The 12,509-nt window shown below is 32.8% G+C and overlaps 2 protein-coding genes across 7 annotated transcripts in view; one reads left to right on the top strand and one right to left on the bottom strand.

Annotated features, from left to right (window-relative positions):
- Window positions 1-2,380: 2,380 nt before the first annotated feature.
- On the bottom strand, window positions 2,381-9,899 carry LOC106078174 (uncharacterized). Of its 6 annotated transcripts, none has more exons than XM_013238970.2 (5): window positions 9,866-9,899; window positions 8,581-8,937; window positions 5,908-6,123; window positions 3,327-3,536; window positions 2,381-2,593 (listed from the first exon to the last, which is right to left on the bottom strand). In XM_013238970.2, exons 2-5 carry the CDS (start codon window positions 8,878-8,880, stop codon window positions 2,408-2,410), a joined length of 912 nt encoding a protein of 303 aa, XP_013094424.2. In that variant the 5' UTR covers window positions 8,881-8,937; window positions 9,866-9,899; the 3' UTR covers window positions 2,381-2,407. The 6 variants fall into 6 exon arrangements, with proteins under 6 accessions (XP_013094424.2, XP_013094420.2, XP_013094422.2 ...); XM_013238966.2 differs by having other exon boundaries at window positions 9,771-9,884; XM_013238968.2 differs by lacking the exon at window positions 9,866-9,899 and adding an exon at window positions 9,673-9,808.
- A 20-nt stretch (window positions 9,900-9,919) lies between these two features.
- The window catches only part of LOC106078156 (ribosome quality control complex subunit NEMF-like), a 32,664-nt gene continuing 30,074 nt past the window's right edge, over window positions 9,920-12,509 (top strand). The window contains exon 1 of the mRNA XM_056025088.1: window positions 9,920-10,070. The gene's annotated coding sequence lies outside the window, so the exon portion shown is untranslated. The remainder of the gene's footprint in view (window positions 10,071-12,509) is intronic.

Below are 12,509 nucleotides of genomic sequence, written 5' to 3'. Positions count from 1 at the left end.
AGTACTTCTTGTACCATTTTTTTCTATAGAATTACCTTTAAAATCTTTATAGCTAGATTATCATTTACTTCATGCTTCCATATCATATTTTTGTTTACCCAAACATGGAGGAAATGTTTGTATTTAAATAAAATTTAAATGTGTAATTTTGCTATAAAATAGAAACAATTATGATATTCATCAATTCAAGAACAACCAAAATTAAAGATGCCTATTATGTGTTGGGCCAAATAATATGGCAGTCCTTAAGGTCTTACTTTGTTTACTAATTGCATAGCTTTGTAAATATGTAAATTCATAGTTATGTAAAATGTTTGTTGTAAAATGTTTGACTTGTTTTGGATGTTCCTTCAGAGTTGAAGATAATTTACTTCCTAGTCCAAACTTCCCCCAGGATGACAGGGGATGTGAGAGGGCAGGGTTTGAGCCCAGGACCATTGATAAATCAGAATGACTGTCCAGTGTGCAAACTGCATGACCAGGCAGCCATTATGTGTCCCATATAATGTTATTGAAGTAAAATTACTCGCAATTTAGTTTATTTCTGCCATATCAAAATAGCTTTCAAAGGTTGAAATTAACACCAACAATAGCCCAATGATCTTAAAATACTTAAACCTTATGGAGAGCTCAAATGTAACTAATGCACATAATCCCATCTATATAGTTTTTACATCTGAAAGTGTGGTTGTCTTTCATTACAAAGCACAAGCATAGTTAGTTAAGTATATATTTTTTTCATCCCTTTCTTTGAGAAGCATTGAATTTTTAGCACTTCAGCATTTAGTGCTGTTAAAAGTAAAAAATTAAAAGAACAAAAAATACATTTAGATAATTTTAACACAATATGTTTTCTATATTTAAAATATTCAAGCATGATAATTATGCAAATTGTGGTGTGTATTTGTAATTTGGGATGCAACATAAACACTATGTTAAAACTAAGAATATCTTTACACTTTTACTCTTTGCTTGACAGCAAAAGGTTCTAAATCCCACTTTAAGATTCAGCAAGAATAGCTGTATTATCCACTGTCATGTAATGTACCTGCCAAGGTCTCATGGTTTAAAATAAATCACATGTTTATAAAAAATCAAATCAAATCATTTAGCTTTGAGTAAACTTCCTCATAGCAGACATTGGAATTTCCATATACTAAAAAACAGATTACTAGTTGGTTTAAACATTGGTAGAAACCCAGATTGGGAACACTATATAAACAGGGGAATATAATAACCATGAGCGCTAAGTTTCATAAAAGTTTATTGTGTCTACTTCAGTGAATTTATAAGTGAAATTAAATTGCATTGTGTATTTGCAAAGTGTGTTCATATTTAAGTGATTCCAAGTTGAGGAACAAAAGCATTTTATTTAGTTAAAAGGATTTCTGTTCTGCTTCCATAAATAAGTATCGCCAGCAATACGATGGAGCTTGGATGATTAGACAGAGTCTTGAAGAATAATATGAATAAATGTTAACAACACAATTTCAACTGAAAAATCCCACTGTATTATCCACATTGAAAAGTTTACCAAATAGTTTCTCTCAACCTTCTTTGGCTTCGTTGTATCCTGGAAATATTAGAAGAGCTTTTCACTCTCACTCTAATCAAAGGCTGCTTTGTTAGATAGTTATGTATACTAAATGTTAAAGAATTAACTTTTATATGTTGAGTTATTGAGGGGTGCACATATCCACACCAAATACTACATAGTTGACTTTCACAATATATAATTAGCAGGTGGCCCACTTCTAAGACACCTTGATGTATATAAGTGTGACAAAAAAAGCTCTTCAAAATTGACACCAACAGTTGGGAGACAAAAGCACAGGATAGGCCCACATGTGGGCTAGCATAAAGAAGAGGTAATGGATCACAGATGGTGAACACGCCAGAAGTAGAAAAAAGGCTGCAAACACTGCAAGGTCACAAGAGAAGTTGCAAAGGGAAAATGTCTCAAGATGTAAAATGCCACAGAGACATATGAAGGAGTGAAAGGCCTTCTGGATCTATCAGAAAGTATGCAAGCATAACAGGATAAATGTTTATAATTAATTAAAACAAAGCTGGGATGAACAGGCATCACCCTAGGTGTCAATAGTTTGAAAAAAAAAGTGTATTGACTTAATGACAGATTTTGGTAAATTCAGGAAAAATGGGGAAAATTTTGTAGCCTTATGACAGTCTAATCTGAAATTTTTAAGAACATACCTTGACCTCTAACCTTCAAAGTAGGTCTATTCTGATTCAGCCTCTCAAGAAAATGAAAGTGGAAAATATTACCTCTTCAGACATACAAAATACAGACAGCTCAAAACAAGTGACAATGATAAACACATTTTTAAAACAAAGCAATGAAAAAAAAAAAAATCCCAAATTAACAATTTGGAGGATAAACTACACTTTATTTTCTTCTCCAAACAGTTGCATGGCTGACAGTCCATTGATTCTTTCTGGCAGTTTCTCTGATGAAGAATGGCATATTTAAATCTTCAATAAGATCAAAGTGCTGTCCAAGTTCTGATTGGAGTGTTTGAAATCCATAAACATCTTCACCTGTAGCACTTTTGTATCCACCTAGCCACTTACTCTGTAATAACAAAAGTTGCCTTTTAAGAACAAAAAGGTTTAAACCAAAATAAGAGTATTGTAACTTATATTCTAATTATTAGTATCTATAGTAATAGTACAGATTAATGCTATATATTACGACCAAAGGAGAAAGATATAAATTTTTTAAACATAAATTAACACCCTAATAATTTCATTAAAATATATATTTTTCACATTTCCTCCTCTCCCTTCCACAGAAAAAAAAGTAGCTAATAGCAATAGTTTCCAGTCCATGGGTTGAGTGCTTTGCAAGGGGTTTATATGGTCATAATGGCCTTTTTTTTCTCCCAATATAGATCATGGTTTAAAAAAAAAGGAAAAGAAACTACTATAAATATGAAAAACTATGCTTAGACTTTCCTTCTCTCCTCTACAGTCCTTTCTCTCTCCTTTATATAGAAATAAACTAAATAGCATAAGCAAGTTGTTAAAATACTTCTCAAAAATGTAAAACTTTTTTTTAACAGATTAGTTATTTAGACTTTATTGTTCTAGTTAACAGTAGGGCTAAAGGTGTAGCATGAAGCATCATTTCTAATGCTTCATTCATAAGAGTGTCAAAGATCGTTTTGATTTTTGTATTCTTTTTTTTTTTATAAAAACATCTATCACAAATGAGAAGCTATTGTACTAATGAGCAGGGCTCAAAGTAAAATCAATAATTCTTTAAAAAAATAAACTACAAGAATAAGAAATAAAAAAGTCTTAACCTTATCAGCAAACTCTGGTAACCATGTATAAGGGGCAGTGATAACTAGTATAGATCCAGGTTGGGGCATTAGAGTCAACAATCTGGCCAAGAAGACTTTAGAATTATTAAGTCTGCAAATAAGATTGGCAGCTAGCACTAAACCAAAGTGACCTAGAGAGGACGGCAAGTTGCAGGCATCACCTTGTTCAAATGTCACACGGCTGCGATCCTAAGCAGAAAAAGAAACACATAATTAATTAATCCGCACAGCTAGTTTAAGAGATAAAATACTTGTTCAACTCCAGCACTAGTTAACTGGGAGGCGCGGTGGCTGAGCCGTAAATAGCTTGCCTTCAAACCGGGGGTTCTGGGTTTGAATCCTTGTTAAGGACTGGGATTTTTTAATTTTGGGATCTTTGAGCGCCTCTGAGTCCACCCAGCTCTAGTGGGTACCTGACATTGTTGGGAAAAAGTAAAAGTGGTTGGTTGTTGTGCTGGCCACATGGCACCCTTGTTAAATGTAGGCCAGAGAAACAGATGACCTTTACATCATCTGCCCTATAGGCCACAAGGTCTGAAAAGGGAACTTTACTTTTTTGTCTAGTTAACTAATCACTGAATTGTATAACATTTATCTAACTCTTTGAGATGAAGTCATTTAATTATTATTTTTTTTAGAGATGCTCAAGAGTTCACACAATTTAAAAAGGTAAATGAAATAGATCTCATGACATGCAGAAAGTGATAACAGATGAAATCTAGAAAATAAGCAATAGGCGCAGTTATATTTTATGTTAACTAAAAGAAAGTACTTTTAAAGCCAAACACGTCTTTTCTATTTTATTTTTTAGATTTGCATCCACCTCAGAATAGCTTCATATAAACACCCACTCAACTTGTCCTAAATCAATCCATCATGTCCTCAATTAATGGAAAGCGTGGTCGAGAGGCCAAGTGCGCTTGAACTTGGCTTTGCTTGGCTACCGACTCGGGCAGAGTTGTGTTTACTGAGCACCTAAAGGCAGCACGGACAACTCCTAGATACCCCCTCCCCCCCCACCAGTCCACAAATGAGATTGGACCAAAAGCGCTCTGAGCATGCTATAAGCATGAAAGTAGCGCTATATAAAAGCTATAATAATAATAATGATTGAGAAATATGTAGAAGCTAATTATCAATCATAATGAATAATTCTTCTACTAGATATAATATTCAAAAAATTGGCTATTGCCTAAATCTAACATCATTCTTCAATCCCATCTGCATTCTGGGAGTAACACATTACACTGTGAAGAATTAATGAGTCAAAAACATCTATATATATAATTCTCTTCATGGCTCAACAGTTTGGACACGAAGAAGTAAATGAAAGATCACTTTTTTATTTCTGCAAGTTGGACAAGAGTTACCCCATGAAAAAAAAAAGAGGTGGGGGGAGGACAAGTAGTATTCACCTGTCACTAAACAGACTTAACCATTGTGACCATGAAGTCATGGAAAGATCACTCTTTTATTTATTTCTACCCCCGTAACTTTATCGGCGAAAAAAAAAAGACTGGGGGGGGGGGGTAGAGAACAAGTAATCTACTCTGTATTAACCCGTCACTAAACAGCAGTGCCAGACTAAACCGTTGTGGGCCCTATGTAAAACGGATTTCTCAGGGCCAAGTTTAGGTAGGGATATGGATAACAAGTGAAAATTAAGAGTTTGTATTAGAAAATAAATTTGTCTTTACATTTTATTCATTCTTTACTACCTACAAAATTAATTTACGAGCCTTGCATGTAGCGAAATCATACAGTATATCATAAAACTTTCCATTTCCTAGATAGATTACGCTCAATAGCAAGAATTACCAAATGTTTCAATCTATCTACGAGAATTGTTGACCTCAAGTAATTCTTCATTACTTTGAGGCATGAGAAGCTTCTTTCACCAGATTTCACATTTATGGGTATTGCATAATGCCGTTTTTATTTATCGCGCAGGATTGGTGTTTTCCATATTGAATGACACCCCAAAATGACAATTTTTTGTCTCAGGAGATTTTTAAGAGTTTTCAAAAGATTTTAATAATTTCCGGAGATTTCCAGGAGCTCCTGGTAAATCAGGAGGCCGCGGGATATCTGTTATAAGTTATAAAATGGTTTAATTTAATAATTAGAATTTGCACGGGTCCTTTGAAAGTGCAGGGCCCACTACGGTCGCATAGGTTGCAGTGGCCTAAGGCCGCCTTGCAAAATAGCGGTGTATGCTACGCCGTGGGTCGACTAGTTTTATAAAATTTGATACAGCCAGGTTGAGCTGTATTAAGAAACGCCAGATGCACACATGACAAAAAAAGCAAGTCCTGATAAGGGGAAAAAAAATCTCACAAATTTATTAGTTAACAAATGTATAGGTTGTATCAGAACAAAGTGTGTGTAATTTGATGAATATTTCCCAGAATATGTATTTTAAAAAGCACTTATCAAGCAACATTAATTTTGTGTCTAGATAGTTATGTAACAGAGAAATTAAACATAGCAAATGTAACAGAGAAATGCAATATAAATAGATGTAGATAATATTTTAATTTTTTTCCCCACTTTAACTTACAATGTCTGCAGGAACCTCTGCCACAGTTTCTGTAACTATGTCACCTTCTTGAACCAAATTGTACTGTAGCTTTCCTTCTTTCTTGAGCTTGTTGGCAGCATTTATAAATGAATGACTATAATCAATACCTATAACTTCTTGAACACCTCTGGTCAGTTCAAAAGTTGATCGTCCAACAGCACAACCAATGTCCAATGCTCTGTTTGGTATTGTTTCCTATCAAGGAAAAAAAAAGTATGCAGAGAGTCCTAGAACAGTTAATATAATAGGCAAAAAAAGTTCTTGGATATGGACATGTGAAAAGTTCTTACAGCATTATATACAAACTATTCTATCCTTTTCCCAGAGGACAGTAATTGAAGAAGAGCAATCTGTGATGACTTAATTATTCCACCATATTTCATACTGAATTTAAGAAGTATGCCACATAAGATAAATATATATTTGAAAAAGAAATCAGTTAATCCCCATCCCGGTAATCTATAATAATTTAAATAATTATCTGGGTCAGACTATTAATGGCCATCAAAAAGCAAGCAATCTTGTCATTTGATGGCTAAAATCTATTATTTGCTTGTTTATTTGTCTATTTTTTAACTCTCCTTCAGAAATTAAGATTTGTACGTTCTAGCCCAAACCTCCAACAGAACGGCAGGGGATGATGGCAGAAAGTGTTCCCTCACAAGATCTGAAAACACATAACAAAAGACCAGACAGCCATCTTTATTTTTTAGTAACTGTTAAGTGAATTATACTTTTTAATTAGAATATAACACTATGTAGCTAACAATATTATAGACAAAGTGGCCATTGTTATGATAAGCAAAAACCACAATGCTGGTAAAAGTGGTGACAATTGTGTTACATGCAAATATCACTGTACTGACTACCTATTGACAATTTTATAACTAGTATTTATAAATCTAGTTTAGAGCATGGCATTACATCATAAGAGCTATAAAATAATTAAAAGCAATCATAACAAACCTAGAATCTAGTTGTAAAAATATATATTTGATACATTCTACATTTCAATCTAATTCTAAATCTAAGTGCTTAACATTTTAAAACTGGTTAAGATGTAAATTTAACTTGTCACTTTATACAATACGATCATGACTTTTTTTTTTCATAAATGAATTTCCCTGATGTTGTTTTGGATAAGCTTTTTTTTTTTTGATCACGTAAAAACTTTCTGCACCCAAAATGGTTCAAAAAGGTTATCAACATTTTTTTTTAAAACAAATGTGAAGAAGAATTTATTCATGAGCATTGAGAGATTAAGGATGCAGAATAATTCAAGGTACAGCTGAAAAAACTAAAGAATAATTATGCTTGAATTGTGATGAAAAAACTTCCTGCACCATAACGGCCAAAAAAGATTATCAAAATCATCCACAAGCCAAATGCAAGATTTTTCAAAACATAAGTGAAGAAGAATAAGATGTATTCAAGAGCACTGAGTGATTAAGGATGAAAAAACTAAAGAAGAATTATGCTTGAATTGTGATGAGAAATGACAATAAAGAATATTGCAAGTATTCTTACTCAGACACTTATACCTATTTTTATCCAATTGTAAGCCATACTGGATGAATACAATGCAGGAATGTCAAAATAATTTCTTTAAGCTTAACAGCAATACAGGCATAAAAAATTTTGTTGCAATATGCCAGAGAAAGTTCAGACAAAATGAAATTCATAATAAACTAGAATAATCACCAAACTTAGAAATACTCAAGACTATAAAGTAAAATAGAGATAATACATTAAGCATTGAGTCATAATTTATAAAACTATAAAAACACCACCTAATAAAATACTCTTAAAAGTTGCTCTTTCTTCCATAGTGCCATTAGAGCATGGAACAGGTTGCCTGAATCAGTCAGGAAAACCAATGAGTTAAGTCTCTATTTAACATGCACTAGAGTGACACAAGAAATAATTTTCTTCTTTGAAGGAATAGTTGTAATTTATAAGATAAGATATGAAAATGCTCATGATGAGCTCCAGTTTATTGGTTGCCAACATTCTTGACAGTTTTTTAGTACTTGTTGGATTTCTTGTCCCCACAATCACTTACCTATAACATCACTGAAGACATCAGAATATATGGTTTCAAAAAAATATTATTTTGGCAAAGAAATACCCATTTTTAAAAACCCAGAATGGAAGTTTGATTTCAGGTTTCTTTTTTAGCTATGTGAAGCATACAATTTCTATCAGAAGGATGGAAAATGGCCTCCATTGCAAATGTTTCTCTCCTTTCATTGTCCTAGGTAGAATTCACAGGAAATCCTTTCATCGAAAGGATTTCGTCTCCTGCAAGATGATCCTCAAAAGAACTTATGACTTTGCCTTAAGATGTCTTTCCAACCACTGGATGCAGGAATAATCAGTTGACTAATCCTACTAAAACTATAACCTACTTTTATATAGTATACTGATCTCTCTAATAGTATAGATAAATCTACTCATTATAGAGTATAGAACATCATTGGATGCTTGCTTCATCCTGTGGTATGTGCTCCTAAAAGTCATTTTGATGGTTCTAGCTCAAATCCAGCTTCCCTTTCTATCTATAGACACTAAATGTAGATTTTCTATTTTAGGAACTTATAATTATTACTAGGTCTATTAAGATTCTAGATTTTTAAAATATAGTTTCCAAACCTGAGGCTGATAATGTTTCAAGCATAATTCTGCACATCTTTTTGGAAAATCCAAATCTTCTTTAGGGCCAAATGGATAAGGAATAAGTTGCTCAGGTTTACCATAATGAAACACAAGATATTCACTTATTAATTTATCAGTCTCATATACATCAGAACCAGGTAGAATGTGTTTAGATATTGATCTACCCGATCGAGGTCTACTGAAGTACTTGCAATAGGCATAACTTGTTAATCCAGCAGCCACAGCAATATTAATAATTGTGCTTAATTTCTGATCATTTACTAATAAATGCGCCATGACTTGTATAGTAAAGTGTAGTGTCTAGAGGGATTCTAGAGTAGTCAGTTCAAAGCACTGTCACAGTTGTGTAAAAAAATAATTATCATAACAGATCTATAAATATACAATTATACAGAATCTAGATAACTAGTCTCAACTAGTGATTTGATTTAGACAATTTAGTGTAAAATCTACAATTCAAACAACAGCAAAACCCCTTAGACAAACATAATGTCCCTATTCAATACCAACATGAAAAATGAACATGGCTATAGGCATAGGAAATATAGATACTAGATCTAGATCTAATTATTATTTTAGTAATAGTAGTACTAATACTATAGTAGAAGTAGAGTCTAATCTAATTCCAATAACTTGAAAACTTCTTTTTATAATAATATAATAGTAATAATAAATAAGTTAAGACTAATTTAGTAAATTATTTAAATTAAGTCGGTTTAAGACTAAGTCAACTAAGTCCCTAGAGTGGCTAGAGCCCTAAATCTAGATTAATTTAGAATTTTAGATCTACTAGATCTATATTGACTATATAAATATAACTTTAACTAGATGTAGTATCTTATTAGTTTTTTAACTTTTTAGTATCTATCTTCTTAGTTACTATTAACTATATAAAAAAATAGTATATTCTATAATCTATATCTATCTACTGACTATACTACTAATCTAGCTAGAAGTAGAATTCTAGTAATTATCTAGAATAAGAAAGAATAGTCTGAATACTTATACTATTAACTATACTACTAACTACTAACTACTAGACTTAGTCTTAGAGTAGACTAGTACTACCACGAGACACGGAGATCTTTAGATTTTAATTTTATTTCTAGATCTAGGTCTATCTATAACTTCCTTTAGAAATGGATATAGAATCTAGGTCGGCATACAAAGAAACCAACAAAGAAAATAGGGGGGAGGAGATAAGATAACCACTGTCCAGTGGGCTAGTTAACAAATCACTCTTTAAAAACTTTTTGTTTACACATTGCAACTGGTTAATTAGGTCAACATCGATTACTATAGTCTGCTAAAAGATGTACATTTGTAAACTTCCGTTTATCAGAGTTGATGCAAAAAGTTGCCCAACATAATGAAACACTTCAAACAGTGTTGTTGTTTTTTACCACATCACCGCTAATCACCTTATTTTCCTTAGATTTATGATTAGTATTGACAAAAGATTTAGGGTAATCAAAAAATTATGAACCGTAAATTAAATTTATGAAATGCCAAAAATAAAAACTGATAATGATAGATCATAGACATAGATAGACTCTAGTACATAGTACATAGATCTAGAATAGATAGTCTGATAGATGATAGTGGACTGATTGAACTTGAAGTGATTGCCATGGGCATGGCATCTATGATCTAATCATCTATTCTAATTTAATTATTTATCTAACTTAATCTAAGACTATCTTAGTATCTTATCTACGACTACTTCATCCACTTCATCATCATCTAGAATTTAGACTGGACATTCTAGACTCTAGAGGAGGTTCTTATATTTTGAACACTCCTTTCTGAATGGGTCGCTTTTTTTGTTTGTAATTCATTTGTTTTTATGTTTGGAGCTAAAAACGACGTTTCGGGACTGCGCATGTCCAATTTTAGATAAGTTCCGGTAATTTTGTTCCGTTTTTCCAAAGCAGATGGCAGTTATTTAGATTCTCTGTAACCATGTAAAAATGTTTGTAAAATGTTTTACATGTTTCGGATGTTCCTTCAGAGTTGAAGATAATTACTTCCTAGTCCAAACCTCCCGCAGGACGACGGGGGATGGGAGCGGGCAGGGTTTGAACCCGGGACCATCGATAAATCTGAACGACAGTCCAGCGTGCAAACCGCACGACCAGGCAGCCATGTATGTTAAGCTGTTGTTTTAACCTCCCCCGGCAATTCATACCCATATAAGGGATGAAGGCTATATTATGAGCCTGTTTGATCGTAGGCTGATGGGCATATCAAAATAAGCTTCCAAACATCTTTAGAAAGACATTCCAATCACATTTATACCGTTAGCTGTTAAATAAAATTAAAAAAGGGGGTGTCCAAACAAATAATAATGAATTCAGCTCATTCTCCTTTTTGAACACAGCAAAATCATAATAAGAAATATTATTGGGATAAATAAATCTATGATTTTTTCAATGAATAAACATGACCTAGATCGAGATATCTAGAATATATAACTTATGAATGAAAGAAAAAGTGCGGGCTGCTAATTTGAAGCCAGAGACCATGCCCGCTGCATGTGATCACGCAAGATAAGCTGGCGGTGAGGAGGGTATGTTAAGGTGTCACAAAATGAACATCCAAATTATGAAAACAAGAAGAGGGTCCTTGGATGGGAATTAAAAGAAAGACAGAGAAAATACAAGTAGCCTAGTAGAAAATATCATGTTTATTAAATTAAAATAATTAATTTATAGCTCTATAATCTATATAAATTTATTTCTGTCTGTTTCTACACATAGATTTTATCTAGGTATTTAAATAAATAAACTAAATACTATATATATATATATATATATATATATATATAGAAAGAGAGAGAGAGAGTATATGAGGAAATAGACTATATATACATATTGCAAAAGTGAATCTACTTCTTTTACTACAATCTAAATAATTTTTAAACAACACAGATATAATTTATTAGCAATGGACCTCATTCACCAATCGTAAACAAACAACATTTAGTCACGTGATCTTATTGATAAAACAATGAAAAAAACTGTCACGTGACAACCATCATGAATTAAACATAAGATCGTAAATTATATAGAAGAGATAGAGCACCACGTGGCTAAATGTTGTTTGTTTACGATTGGTGAATGAGGTCCATTATATAGTGGTGTTCAACACCGGTGCTCACTGTTCAACTAAAGGAGAAAGCCCAAAAACTGCGTTCAAAATAGGAGCATGAAGTGACCCAATTTATTTTAAAATAAAATCTTGACTGTGGGTGGTAATACAAAGGAACACAGCTATTTTTATAGTCCTTTAGTTGAAGAATAAGAATCTGCTTTCAGTTTTTTTGTAAGTTAAACCTTCACCAAATAAAAAAAATAAAATAAAAAATTGACCTAGTTCCCGAAAGTCTGTGTTCAGTTATAAGAATCTATCATATATTGGATGATTTCTTACTTATTCTTCTGCCATATGATATGCTAGAACTTGACTAGAACAAATTCATACAACTAGATTCAAGATCTAGTACAAGTGCTCTTTCTTCCCCAGTGCGGCAGAGTGCCTTTACTAGAGAATGATATGGTGTGCCTGAATCAGCCAGGAAAACCAATGACTTATGACTTAGCCGTCTTAGCGTCACTTAGACTCCAGCAGACTCGCTGCAGAGTTTATTGTTATTGTCATTGCATAACATGCATAACTAGATTGACACACATGAAATTGAAATGTGTAGGACATAATAAGATAATTAGATCTGTTGGTAATAGTTTAGATGCCCAGATACCTCTACCCGCCACCATGTTGTTTTTAATTATCTTCTTTTTTTGAAGTAACGTCTGTAATATATAATATTAAGCTTAAGGATAATTGCAGTGCCTGTGTTTCACATCTGTCATCATGATCATGACTATGGTCTACGCTAACCCAGT

This window comes from Biomphalaria glabrata, chromosome 3, assembly GCF_947242115.1.
Source record: "Biomphalaria glabrata chromosome 3, xgBioGlab47.1, whole genome shotgun sequence".
Classification (NCBI taxonomy): Eukaryota; Metazoa; Mollusca; class Gastropoda; family Planorbidae; genus Biomphalaria; species Biomphalaria glabrata.
This window is presented reverse-complemented; position numbering and strand designations above follow the sequence as displayed.